We start from the raw sequence: 14,218 nt of genomic DNA, 5'->3' as shown, positions 1-14,218 counted from the left end.
AGAGCTGTGAATAAGACTCTTTAAGAAGAGTCAATCTGTTAGTAGCAATATTGAGTACCAGCAGTATTTATTAATAGTAGCTTTCTTGTCTGTAACCAAAAGCTTTTTTTCAACTTTGGAATATTTTTTGATGGTAAAGAGAGGCAAACCCAAGCAGACTTGAACCGGTTCAGCATATTAATCTTGATAAAATGCTGCATTATTAAATATTACTGGTTGCTGAGCCTTGCTAATGGTAAATATGTAATCGGGGTTATATGGAGTTGTATTGTTCTTGTTTTGTGCTTATTGATAAGATAATGCTTGCTGCCTAGTAACTTGCAGATAAGAGATTTTTATGGAGATCCTACATTGCCTCATGAGTCCTAAGAAGTGACATTGAACGGTGTGATTTAAGCAGATGTCTATGTAAAAATGTACCAAATGTTTACAGTAGTTGAAAGCTGTAGGGAAAGATTAACCAAAACTTGGAAGTGCGAGAGGGCAGAACGCCAAGCTGTAGGAAGAGCCTTGCAAAGAAGGGAGGGTTGTGCAGAAGGATCTCATTGTACCTTATGACCTTTCCTCTACTAATAGGAAGCAGTGAAGATGGAGAAAAAGATTAATTTAAAACTTTGGACTGCATACATAAGGCACACAGACTTTGTGTCTGAAACTTCTTCATCTCTGGATCCTCCTGAAGTAACGCAGGTAATCAAGAAGTACTAAGAAATGAAAGTAAACACTGAAAGCAATGTTAAATCAGGACATTAATTTGAATGTGTATTTAACTTTGTAATGTATTTTTAAATCAGTGCAATTTTGCTTTTCATTGAAAGATGATTCTGCCGCTGTTTTCAAGTACTTGAAGTATTTTTCAGATAACCTACACAAGTAAAGCAATTACACTACGGTCTGGTTTATGTATGAGATTGTATAATATTCTTTTTATATTTTTCCATGTAGTTCATTATCTATTTGAACATACACCTGTTGTAGAACTGTGTATAACTGTCCTGTGCAACAGGTGGCTGTGTTGCTGAAACTGTATGGATGATAGTTGATCAGTAGTGAGCCATATTTATTCAAGAGGATATCACTACATATTACTTTGCTTATTACAATTGCACTATGGATTATTCTTCCTTTATTTCCTGATGTACAGAATCAAAATCTTAAATCTTTCAAGGAGAATAAGACAAGTTGAATTGGCCCACTTATCCAGTTTAATTTGTCCTTTTTGTAGCCTTTGCTATGCACGGTACATGTAAAGCATACATAACTTCTGAGTGTTACGTTAGACTTGCTGGAATCTTAGGTTCAGTACCATTTCTAAACAATAATGATTATAGATTGATTGTTAGTGTTCATGTTCTATAGGAAACTGGAAAAGAATATATGATATACTCTGGAGTTTTTAGATGTAAGAGAAAATGTCTCTTAATTCCTGAACATAATCCTACTGACTGCTTAAACTGTAATAGCATCTGACTATATCATAATTAAAGAGCCTTCCAGTTTTTACTACAATTTCTGCCTTGGAGAGAGAAGAGGAAAAATTGACTGTACAAAACTATGGAATTTATGAATCTTATAAAAAGACTAATTTCAATGGAATGGATTTGGGTGCATGTGGCCCTTCAGCTGTCCATTTTGTGTATTTCAAAGCTCACTCTTCTGTTGACTGTAGATTGGGGCTGCCATTCAGAGGACTGTGGTAAATCTACCTCTCAGTGATGTTATGACAGTTAAGAATTAGATTAATGATTAATACCCGGTTTTGCACCCTTTCTAAGGCCAAGCCTATTTTAAGTTGTCTGCAAGACCCCATGGTACATCTTGAAATACATACTGACCAAAAGATACAGTGTCGTAAAGTTTGCTCTGAAGCTGTCTGTAGGGAAGGAAGTACAGTGTGGGCATGTTTAACCTTCATACTCTACCATGCATTTAGCTAGTTTAATCCTTTAAACTGCTGGATGGGGAGGAGAAATCCTTAATTACTACTCCAAAGTGAGTTCAGTTGAGAAACAAATCCCTGACCTCTTGGGATGCCTTACACATCTGTAAATCAGTAGGAAACACTGATAGGAGGGTTTACGTGGCTTAGGGTCCTAAAATACAAAAGTGCTAACATACCGAACACTTTGTATTTTAGTGGCTGTTTTGGCAGGGCTTCATATAAGGGTGGTCCAAGTGCTCTGTGTCCAGATCCAGTCACCAGAGACTATTCATCACATGAAGTATGGGAGGACTAGATATTTTCAGATGTGTAAAGTTTGGTTTTGTATACCTCTATATACATTTTTTGTTTTGGGTTTTTAAAGTATTTTTTAAAATGACAGGAATGTTAATTGCTTTTTTCCAGCATTATTTAGCCCTTAACAAGAATGGCTTCCATACTGATCAAAAGGGAATGACTTAGTGATAATGTTGTTTAAAGTTGCCAATGTATTGTTCAGATAACTTCTTCTGGTGAGGCACTCAGGTTCAGAGTTAGTCAGAACTGTTACTCAGTATGAAGTAGGGAATGGAATTTTTTCATGGACTTCTTCCCAGAATATGATTTAAGAGTCAAAGGGACATAGTTCTTTCTACAGGCCTACAGTGTATACTGTAGAGGGTTTAAGGAAGCTGTGCACTCCTCTCAATATTTAAAATATAGGTAATAGACTTTGTGCACAAGCTATTGTTTAGCAATTCTGTAATTCCAACATCAAACTCCTTGACACAGTCAGAAGACAGATCAGATATCTGAAATCTACAATCCTCACCACAGTAAGAATGAAACTCTGTAATGGTCTGCAAAGCATGTTAGGGCTTATCTGCCTTACGTGGTGAAAAATCTATCAGAACTGGAGTTCAGCCTTAATTTTGAATCATTTGGTTTAAAATACAGCCCAAGGTTAAATAAAAGCTTCTACGCCAGAATGTTACAAGCTGGTTGTGCATTTTGTTTCTTACCATTCTGGAAAATCAGATATTTATCTTGCACATCTAGAATTTCCTTACTTGATAGAAATCTATAGAAAATCTGATGTAGGAAGTGAAAGTTTACTCTTTTGTCCAAATCTTCTAATGAGTTGATAAAGGAGCATTTTTCCCAAAATGAGCTGGGATATGTATGATGATAAGCAAGGTAATGTCCTTTTTAGCTGTGCAATGGTCTGGATTGGAAGGGACCTTTAAGCTTATCCAGGTCCATTCCCCTGCCACAGACGGGAACACCTTCCTCTAGTATGAGTTGCTCCAAGCCCCGTCCAGCCTGGCCTTGAGCGCTGCCTGCGTAGCTGTGTGTGTATCCACAGCTTCTCTGAGCAACCTGTTCCCAGAAGAGAAAAGAAATGAAGAGAAAGAAATATTTAAGCTGACTCACCTCACTTAAACATGAATTCTAATTTTGTGTATCCAGTAGGCTGGATTACAGTAATATAAAAGATCTTTTTTTGAAAAAATTCTGTAGTTAAAACTCTGATCAACTATTAGCAATATTTAAATATCTGCCTGGCAGTCAGTGGCACAGTGAAGATGAATTGGTAATTCCAAATGTGTTACATTATAATAAGGGGATTTATTACAAATCATTCATTAAACTATATGTAATTTCTTGCACTAGCTACTTAAGCATGGTTTCCAGTTTAGAAGTACATGTATCTATTTTCAATGGTTTACTATGAGGACTGCTTACATTTTAATTCCCTCTCTAGTAGAATACCGTGATTATGTGAATAGTGAAGGCATTGTCTCCATTTGGCTACTAAAGTCATTTTATAAAGCTGATTTTTTCCCACCTAAGGAAGTTTGCTTAAAAATTAGTATCTGTTATGAGAAGCCAACAAAGTGAGAAGAATGCCCGGTTTTCATGGAACACCTGTGCTCTCCTAAATCCTCAAGCCACAGATCTGTTGTGTGTCCAACTGCATTTATGGAAACTGCCATTTTCATGGAAATGAGCAGATTAAACATTTTTTCATCTCCTTGTTGATGCACTAATGAAAGCCATTTAAGCCTCATTCTTTTTATCAGTATTTATAGCAGATTTTTATGTAGTACTCAATCTTTTTCATGAGGAGGCTGGTTGGTAGAAAGACTTCTATGATTAAGCACTATGCTAAAGTGTCAGCATTGTCAGGTGTTAGTGACATGGCTATTTTTGTTGGAGTTGGTGAAAGGTGGAATCCAAGTATATTAGCCTTATAAGAAATAGCCTTAAATAAGAACAGAGTGTACAAAATTACTTCAGCTTTAAGTCATACAGAAATATCCTTGTATGTTAATGGTTTTGGTACAAGACTGGAAAAAAAACTATCTAGAGGAGAGTCAAACATCATATAAACTTATTGAAAATAAGTATTTGTAATACCAGCAGCCTGTTTTTCAGAAACTTGAATATGACTTAGTTTTGTTTATGAAATTGTTTGAACTTGCACAGATTTAGGTGTAACTTAAATGATAAAATGGTACTGATGTGTGTGTATATATAATGTTTAATTCTATTTGTAAATGAGAAGCTATGTAACAAAATCATAGGTATGAGGTTTTCCTATTGTAATTTAATACAGGTATGAGGTTTATGGCAATATATCATAGTTAATGAAATTTCAGGTCAAAATGTCTTTAAATTGTGTACATTTTTAAATTGTAATTTCTACTGTATATTGATTATCATGCATAGTGTGATTCAAGAAACTGCTTGTAATTTAAAAATATTTAATATTAAAAATAAAATACAGTTATATATTTATAATCTCTTTGTCTGTTTGTTCATTCTTAAGCAGATGCCAGCAGTGGATCAGGTCCACAATGTGGTTCTGCAGTGAGATATATTTGTTAGTCCCTGGAAGTTGACAAAGTACCAAAAACTCAAAGCTACAGTCCAGCAGCAGAGTCTACACAAAATAGTGTAGTTGCCTTTAATTTCTTCTAGTAATACCACTTTGTGTGAACTTCAGGTAAGGTGTATACACAAAGCAGTAGTACTTGAAATACAGTGTAATTCTAAAAGGTGAATATTGCTTTTAATCCTAGAATTAAGCATGTGTAGGAAGAATGGAGATATCAAAATTTAAATACCCTTCAGCAAACAGATTAATGGTATGTTTTTTCCATATTAATTCAGTTTATTTCTGGAAGAGTTCCTTTTTTAATTTAAATGCATGTGCTGAATGGACTCAAGATCATCAGGTAGAGCACTGAACAGGCTGCCCAGGGAGGTTGTGGAGTCTCCTTCTCTGGAGACAATCAATATCTGCCTGGATGCATTCCTGTGCAACCTGCTCTAGGTGGCCCTGCCTTGGCACAGGGGGTGGACTAGGTGATCTCCAGAGGTCCCTTCCAACCCTAATGATTCTGTTCTGTGGATATCAGGTAAATGTAGTACTTGCGTATTGGTAGCTTCTCTGACTTGAGACTGAGATGTTCACTCTGAGGGACAGTGAATGTCTCTTTCAACCTGTTTACTGTTAGGTTGTGATGACAGATCACAGCAGTGTCAGTGGTTATGGAGGCTGTTGTGGAAGCCCCTTGCTCAGCATTGCAGCTGTTCTGAATGCTGGCAACTGTTGAGACCTGGGAATGAGAAACTGATATCAAGATGACTTAACTTCATTAGGTAAAATATAACTACTGGGCTGAAATTTGACCGAGACAGTGGTCATGATTGAGAACAGATGTAAAAGATCCCATGGCACTAAATTGGTCATCTTAAATAGAACCTATTATCAAAGAATTTGAGTGCTTGCAATCCTTGTCATCAGTAGCAGCCTGCAAGGGAGGAAAGTGCCGAGGGTCTTTGTCACACAAGGTGCTATGGTAACTTGCACAGCCCTTGGCAGAACAGAGTGCACTCAGACATTTTCCTCCTCCATCTGTTGAAGTACTGACTTGACCCCTCCTACAGTGACACTGATTTGCTTGGCTTAGCATCCACCGCACTGGTGTCAGTGCATGGATGCACACACACACACAGCTGCTCAGCCCTAGCCCAGTACTGTCTACTCCCTGGCGTTTTGTGGTCCCCGAGAGCTCTGTGCCCATCCAAATCCCAGGAGCCTTGTGCTGGATGCTGGCTCTGGGCCCCTTCCCCCTTCGCGGGGTGAAACGGGCACCGCCACCAGCCGGGCTGATGTGCCGCTGCGGGACTCCTTTGCCTCGGCCTGCTGCTTCCCCCCGGGTATCCGAGGGCCGCGCCTGATGCCGCCCCTTCCCCGGCGGGTCAGTTACTTGGCGGCCGTGGAGGTGCCGAGGTCCCGCCCTGGCCGGGCCCGCCTCCGCCGCTAAAGCGACGTGTCGCAGCCACCTGCCGAGTGCCTGCGGGGCCGGGGCAGAGCTCGGGCCCAGCTGCGGCCTCACGGGGCCTCGGCGTGAGGCAGGGCCCGGGGCCCTCGCTGGCCTCTGCTGGTAAACCCTGCCTCAGCCCCTGCTGCTGCTCCTGGCTTCACATGGGTCTCTGCCAGTGTACTCCTCGAGCCCTAGGCACCTTCTCCACAGCTGGTGGCAGTGGTAAGTCATAGAAGAGGGGGATGCCAGATTGATGCAGAGGGTGGAAAGCTTGCTGGTATTTGGTTGCTCTCTTTAGTTTCCCTTGACCACTCCAGTCTGTTGCTCCTGATCCCCTCTCTGTGTCAATTTCTTCCTTGCACACCCATGCTCTCTCCCTGGGGGTCCTGGCAGCCTCGCTGCAGCTCCATGAGGGTGTTTCTCAGGCTTGCACCCTTTTCTACCATGTCATCCCATCTGCTTTGCCCCAGCCTGCAGTTTTAAAGGGTACTTTTCTCCCACAATTTGCTGAAGCCTCCTCTCTCTTGCATTTTCTTCCAGCATTCCCTGCTGGCTGCCTCCACAAACCTCCTCTTCACCAAGCCCTGCAGGCTGTTTTCCTTTCCAACAGCAGCTGCTCATTTCTTTGCTCTCACTAACAGCGCTTTTTGTGCTGGAGGGGAAAGCTGACTGGTCTTCTTTGTGCCTGCCTTCATTTCTCTGTCCTGCAGTTACACCTTTTCTGCCGAGTTAGATTAAGGGTCAGGAAGGGTCACAGTGCTTGGCTTTAGTCTTTCTTTCTTAAGATACCTGTATGTCTCTAGCATTTCTTCTAGGCTCCCACAACACGAGCTATTCAGTGCTGTCTTTCAGCATTCATCACTTGGATGCTACCATAACCAAGCTGCTTTGTGAGTTCCTGTTAATTGCCTCCCTGGTGGTAAGGAACCTGGGACAGCCAGGATGCCATCACAGGCAGAGAACCAAGTCGCTGTGAATGCTGAGCAGCTGAAGATCTCTCTAAAGAAATGAGGAAGTGATTTTTACTGCAGCACACCTTGGAACTGCTCACCACCTGCTCCAGCTAAGGTTGACGTCCTATATAGGGACAGTCGAGCACCTGTGGGTTTCTTTGGGGTTGGTTTGGTTTTAATTGGCTCACCAACTCGAACTGCTCCTACATCACAGCATCAGCATAAAAATCATTTTTTTTGAAGTCTGAACCTTTCAATGTGAGCTGGAAGAAAGTGGAAAGAAGTATTATGGAAATAGTAACCTTGATGGTTGGTGTTAGAGGCAGGGTTCCTGTGGGGCTGCTGCCTTCTGGTGTAGCGTTGACACAGAATCTGGGCTGAGGGAGGGCAAGATCTCAGTGCCGTCATCTGCCTTTGCTAACATGTGAGGAAGGAGCATTGCTGGGTCTTTTTGGATAACCTGAAGAATAAATACTGCTGCTGCTGAACTGGGGCAGAAACTGCAATTGAGCCCCACCATTATTTGATTGCTGTAGGAAGAGGGAGTGATTATTTTTGTTTGTGGTGGGGACTAGCCCAGAGTGCAGAAACACTGCATGTGAAAAAAGTGTTGCCAGCTGTGAGTTTCTGAGCTTCTGTAGGAGTTTGTGTGTCATGTTTCCCTCTAGTGGGCTGCTCATGAACACAGTGGAAACCTATTCCTACAAAAAGCAATTACCAGGAGTTCAAGGAGAAATTACTTTGAGTGAAAACCTGAGGGTTCTAGTATCCCACACGTGAACCTGCACATGTACAATGAGGTGATATATGGTTTTATTGTAACTTGTGGTAACTGGAGCTGGGAGAAGACAGAAGCATATGAGACCAAAATGTAGGCAATGTGTTATCAAACCTAATTGACTGTTGCACTCCTGGGTTTTTTTTTTGAATTGTGATTCACTTTTCCTATGGGAAAACTGGGTCAGCTTGGAGACTATTTTCTGTTATGTGCAGTGAGAGGAGCTTGAAGCCTACTTACAAGAAAGTAAAGGTGTGTAGTTTTCACTTGGCTTTCCATACGTGAGGACACAAATAGGTGATTCACTGCATCTTTGTTCCAATGGTTCTGTTCACTTGGCTTCTGCTCCCTCTGTAACCTTTTCCTTTCAGCTGAAGGAGGATCTGTTGTTCTCTAAAAAAGGATTTTCTCCTCTGTTCATCTGCCTCTGTTCATCTGCACATGTCATCTTGACTGGTAACATTCACAACTTCTAAAATGAACATCACTAAATTGGGAGCCAGTGATGGTTTTCCAGTAGTGAACAAGTAAATAAACATTCAAATCTGCATCAGATCATCTGCTCAGCATAGAGCTGTTGCAGCAGTTAATGATGTTCATGTTTTTACAGCACATTGATGCCTAATACCAGTACATCTACCAAAACATGAAGACTAAAACCAAAGGAAAGCAGCAGAGGCGCGCTGCTGACAAAGAAGCATTTTCTGAGGAGTCAGCAATGATGAAAAAAGAACTGGTGAAATGTTTGCGGCACAAAGAAAGGAGGAATGGGGGAAACAAGGAGAGCAGCAAGATGGCTCCAGCCAGAGTCAAGCATCCTTGGAGCAGTAAGGACAGGCATTTGAGGAGACTGGAAAGCAACGAGCGGGAGAGGCAGAGAATGCACAAGCTCAACAATGCGTTCCAGGCTTTGCGGGAGGTGATCCCTCATGTGAGGGCTGAGAACAAACTGTCCAAAATAGAGACTCTCACACTGGCCAAAAACTACATTAAATCCTTGACCTCCATTATACTGAATATGTCCAATGGACACTTGCCAGCAGCAGAAGGGATAGGGGGAGGCCGGGGGTCGAAATTGTACCAGCATTATCAACAGCAACATGGCAATGATGATAATGAGGAACAGATACAAAAATACTCCACATAGATTCATAGCTTCAGCCAAAACACCTACAGTGAGATAATACCACTGTTCTTTCTCCTTCTGGCATGATACATGTCAGTACATAAAGGTTTTAAGAGTTTATTTTTGATTCCATATATCCCCTACTTTTTGTCTTAAAAAGATGAATGGATAACAACACTCGTGGCTATAGGTTACATGGCACATTAAACAAAATTGCCTTAAATTGTAAGGATTTTTCAGAGCTTAATGAATAGATTTGGTGTGTCAGGGTCTGGAAACCTGTCCTGTAACACTGTAGTTGCCTTGAAGCTAAAGATGTAGCAACTACTGAAAATTCTCCTCCTTGGAAGGGTTGTCAGTTGAGCATTTAAGGCCCCTTGTCACCAAAGACCCCTTGTCACCCAAGACCCCTAGAGCTTGTAGAGAATCTTGGCAGTAGTGCTATTTACCAACCTGCCAGTGACCTGTCAGAATAGGTTTCTTCCTCTTCTGCTATGGAGGGAATTGATGCCAGCATTTGACTGACTTGATGAGTGAAGCAGCACGTATAGGAAATTGGCCACCAAATCTGCATATTTGAGTGTTTCGGATCTGCTCTGATAATTTTGAACCTTGCAAAGCATAAAACTTCTAAAGTACTTGTTAATGCTAATATCTACAAAGCTTTCTTAGATTGTAAGCTCTCTAGAGTCAGGACGTTTTCTCGTTTCCAGAGCATCTAGCCTCATGGAGTCTTTCTTTAGTGCATCTCTGGGTGCCATTGTAATACAAATAATAAGTAAAGGACAAATTACTTATTTTTGCCAAAACTATGATAAAAAAGCTTTAGTGTAGTCAGAAGTTAGACAATGATCTATCCAACTAAAATTACATGCTAATGAAGCCTGTAATGTGATCACAGGATTCTTTCTGGGCTAGTGCTAGATTCTGCTATTATTAAACGCAATAAATGAAGCAGGAACTCTTCAAAAAGGAAAATGATTTTTTTTCCCGCCCTCCATTCTAATTGTAAAAACTTTTATGTCACTGAGGAACTCTCATTTCCTCTTATATTCTCACCTGAAGACCAGTGGGAGGTGCCCTCAGTTGGAACTGTGCTGCCTGTGGAGCACCATGTGTCCAAGTCCTGTGCTGGCTGGCTGGCTGTTGCTCTGTTGTGTTGACAGCAAAGTAGGAATCCGACATCTCATACTCTGGTAGGATTGATAATAGTATGGGGTGTGATCCTTCTCCTTGCAAAGTAGGGCTAAGAGAGGAGGAACAGTGGCTGAGGCAGGATTTATCAGGTCCATCACAGAAGGATTATGATGTACTGCATTGTTTGTGACATGCTATTTGTTTTGCCTCAGCAGGGCTCATAGTGTGATAATTTTCACTTGGCCTAAAAGGTAAGGTTTCCCAGACAGGTTGGTAAGGAATGTGAATTATTTTTCAGCCTGCAGAAGGCTCCAGAGAGACCTTAGAGCAGTTCCCAATGCCTAAAGGGGCTACAAGAAACCTGGAGAGGGGCTTTTTACAAGGGCCTGTAGTGCTAGAACAAGAGGCAATGGCTTCAAGCTGACAGGCAGTAGATTTAGATCTAGGAGAAATTTTTTCATTTTTAGGAGAATATTTTTCTCCTAAATTCATTTAGGAGAATATTAGGAGAAAGTTTTTCATTATGAGGGTGGTGAGGCCCTGGCACAGGTTGCCCTGAGAAGCTGTGGCTGCCCCATCCCTGGCAGTGTTCAAGGCCAGGTTGGACAGGGCTTCCCTGTCTGTGGCAGGGGTTGGAACTGAATGAACTCAAGGTCCCTTCCAACCGAAACCAGTCTATGGTTCTGATTTTTCTCCACCACAGCAACCCATCCCTATGATTCAGAACATCAACAACGTAGTCTTTTATACATGCAGTTGCTGTACTGGAGAAAGAAATTATGTAGCTCTTGCGTCAATTTGGGGTTTTCTTCCTTTCCAAGCTGTTTTGACTCTAAAATAGTTGTGATTATCCACCCCTACTACTTAAGTGTTAATGATAGTATTGCCTGGTCTCCCAGGCTCGATTTGCCGGTAGTGCTGTGTGTTACCTGACTGAACAGCGGGGCAGCTCGCGACCCCAGAGTCCCGCCACTAGGGGCGGGGCGCGAGGCGAGGCTCGCGTGCCGCTGGTGCTCTCCTCCGGCTGTGTAGGCGGTGTTCACCGGCCGAGCGAGCGAGGGAGCCGGCCGCGGCGGCGATGAGGTACCCGGGACGGGGCGCGGCGGTGGCGGGGACCTTCCCCCGGAGAGGTGGGCGCTTTGATGCCACGCCGGTAGGGAGCGGGGAGCGGGCGGTGTGCTGCTTCCCGCAGCCGTGAGGTGTTTTGGCGGGCTCGTCCTCTCGCGGGAGGAGCGGAGGGCGGTGCCGCTCCTGAGGGAAGCCTGAGGGAGCATCGCCTTAGCACGCGGCGTTACCGCTGCGGGGGCCTGTGCCCGTCCTGCCCCAGGGAGGAAGGACGCTGCTGGCCAGGTGTGGGTGCAGAGAGGGTTTGAAGCCTCCGCCTCGGGCTGCAGCGGTGGTGGCCTCAGATAGTGCGCTGGTTGTTGTGGAAACTCGATCCGCGGAGAGGTTGAGATATTGGTTGGACACGCAGCTTGGGGCAACTTGATGGCATTAGTCCTACAAGGGGCTGGGCTAGATGGTTTCCTTAAGTCCCTTTCCAGCCTAAGTTCTGTGGTTCTTTAATGTTCTGTAATCAGTAAATGATGCCTAATCACTTCTAGATCATGGTCATTTTTTTGTTGGATACTTTTAAAGTCATGAATCTGCTAGATCTGTGAGATACAGGAGAGATGAGAGTTTCCAGATACTGTCATCCCTGAAATGTTTCTGTGGGAAAGCCATGTTTGAATTGCTATTTGGTTACGTTGGCAGAGGAAGAGAACCAGTGAGTTAGAAAAAAGAGTATTTTCACAGTGCCAGTGCTGAGGAATTGCACATCACTTAAAAACCCACTTTTACTGATACTACTGTTATAAACATGGAGTTTAAATGCTTGTAGCAGTGACTGTCAGGACTTACTGCAAATAGAGGTGTTTCTAACATTAAGCCCCAAATGGCATGTAATACTGAGCTATAAATACAGTAGCAGAGGAGGCAGGTGAAGGTTGCCCCTTCAGTTGATCACAGCCATCCCGATGAACAGCCAGGCACAGACCATACATGTTCCAATGGAATGACAGCTGATAGTTCCACAGTGGTGCTGTGCTACAAAGTCATGGACACGTCAAAAAGGATTTCATCAGAAGCTTTTTTTTTTTTGTGATAAATTACTTTTTTATTTTTCAAAATTCCCTCATTTTAAAGTTACTTTTCCTTACTAGCCACAACGACATATTTTTAAATTAAATACTTTTCTAAATAATAGTTTCAGAAGGCAAATACTTAGTACTAAAACATAAACAACATAAATTATCTTTTGTTCACTTAAACCTGTCTTTTTTACAGTAAAGTAAGTGAAACTTGGCAATGTAGGGAAAAATGCAAAGGTACATTATAAAGCTTATCGTATGAAATCAGTTTGATTGTTGCATATGTAAACACTATTAAAAGAAAATATCTTTTTTATATGATGCAGAGAAAATACAATCCTAGTTATTCTCTAAAAATACATGTAATAAAGTAATTTATTTGGACAAGATACTGTGCAAGTTATGCAAAACCTATTCTGGTAATTAAAGCAAACATTTTATTGATGGTACTCCCACAATGTATGTATCAACCAGAAATCTCTAACCACATACTGGAAAGATCAACACGTTTTTTTAAAACAGTAAAGCATCTTCAATCTTCATTCACATTTGGACTTGGAAACAGTGCTTTCCTTGGCATTAAAATACCAAATATACGCTTTAAATACGTGCAAACGTAAGTTTTACTTCTACAAATACAGTACTGAGACCACACCACACTGCTCATCATACAAAAATAATGCCATACACAGTCACACACACAGAGGAAAAATGGATGTAAACTGCTGCCAGGGGAAAAACGTGGTGCCTTCCTGAAGCTATGGGAAAGGCTTTTTCAGTACTTCCCAAGGACTGGATTTCAATTAATAATTTCACATCACAGTTCAATTATGACAAGCAAGACAGGAAAAAAAAGCGTTTTTTTTTGAGAATAAGAAGTGGCTTCTTGTTGGAAAAAGGGATGAATCAATCACTAAAAACAAAGAGTGGAGCTTCATTCTGAACCCACATTAGTATATGTTGGCAAACTCCACTGATACTGGGAAAGTTGTTTTGCACTCCTACCACTGTGACTTCACAATATTATTGAAGACCTCCTCTTGTCTTTTACACTATTGAAAACATGATTTGCAATGACATGGAACGCAGGCCAGCTCAAGCATCTGGTGCCTTTCACCCTCACGAAGTAGGCATCTGCATACCTCAGTTACCACAGTTCCAGTTAAGATTTACACAAAACATGATTTATCACTATTTGGACCAACAATTTACAATTGAGACATTGTCACTTAGACTGAATAGGTCCGTGCTCTCCACAGTCTCACCAAAACTAGTGTCTCCATTTCTTGATTGTGATATTGCTCATTGTGAGCAATGACAGCAAAATTTGTTCCTTACTGGTAACTGCACCCTAAGCTCAGTTGTGTAGAATTTAATTTTACTGGTGGGAGCAAGAATAGCACAACACAAGCTACATGCCTGTAAAAGCAGGACTCACATGAGCAGAGTTACATGCATGTCTGTGCAATTAGGACCTGATAGGTTTGCCTGCTATTCATTTACACTGATGTGACATCTTCATCTCTGCTCAAATGTGAATCTGAAGAACAGTGTGCAAGGTGCGTGAATCTGAAAGAAATGTAAGGAAGGGAACTGTAACATTAAAAAAAATGTAGTAAATGTAATGATCGTCTGTAAAAATATTCACAGTTGAATGGTTTGTAGCAGCTATGGTAAAGGGTCAGAAATACATCGTGGCTAAAAAGGTTGCTTGCTTTGACAAAACTATTAGCTCTATCAAGTCACATTTTGCACATGATGTAGTAGAAGTCAGTATTTAAAATACCCCATTGCAAATTTCAGTCCAGTAAAATATTTTAGTAGCACAAAAAGG

At 41.7% G+C, this 14,218-nt stretch overlaps 2 protein-coding genes across 4 annotated transcripts in view; both read left to right on the top strand.

Annotated features, from left to right (window-relative positions):
- LMTK2 (lemur tyrosine kinase 2) overlaps positions 1 to 4,867 on the top strand; it is a 43,274-nt gene extending 38,407 nt beyond the window's left edge. For 2 of the 3 annotated variants that reach the window (XM_080617268.1, XM_080617269.1), the window contains one exon: positions 577 to 4,702. In XM_080617268.1, the coding sequence (XP_080473394.1) occupies positions 577 to 605 (29 nt within the window). In that variant the 3' untranslated portion in view covers positions 606 to 4,702. Of the gene's footprint in view, positions 1 to 576; positions 4,703 to 4,757 lie in introns of those variants that run through there. The other variant, XR_013956779.1, reaches the window with a different exon arrangement.
- Positions 4,868 to 8,635: 3,768 nt separating this feature from the next.
- On the top strand, positions 8,636 to 9,810 carry BHLHA15 (basic helix-loop-helix family member a15; the record flags this gene model as incomplete). Its single annotated transcript, XM_080619570.1, has 1 exon — positions 8,636 to 9,810. The coding sequence occupies one exon, from the start codon at positions 8,636 to 8,638 to the stop codon at positions 9,134 to 9,136; it is 501 nt and encodes a 166-aa protein (XP_080475696.1). The 3' UTR covers positions 9,137 to 9,810.
- Positions 9,811 to 14,218: the final 4,408 nt, after the last annotated feature.

The sequence above is a fragment of the Psittacula echo genome (genome assembly GCF_963264785.1).
Source record: "Psittacula echo genome assembly, chromosome: 5".
Classification (NCBI taxonomy): domain Eukaryota; kingdom Metazoa; phylum Chordata; class Aves; order Psittaciformes; family Psittacidae; genus Psittacula; species Psittacula echo.
The sequence above is the reverse complement of the archived record's forward strand: the minus strand, read 5'-3'. Positions and strand labels throughout refer to the sequence as shown.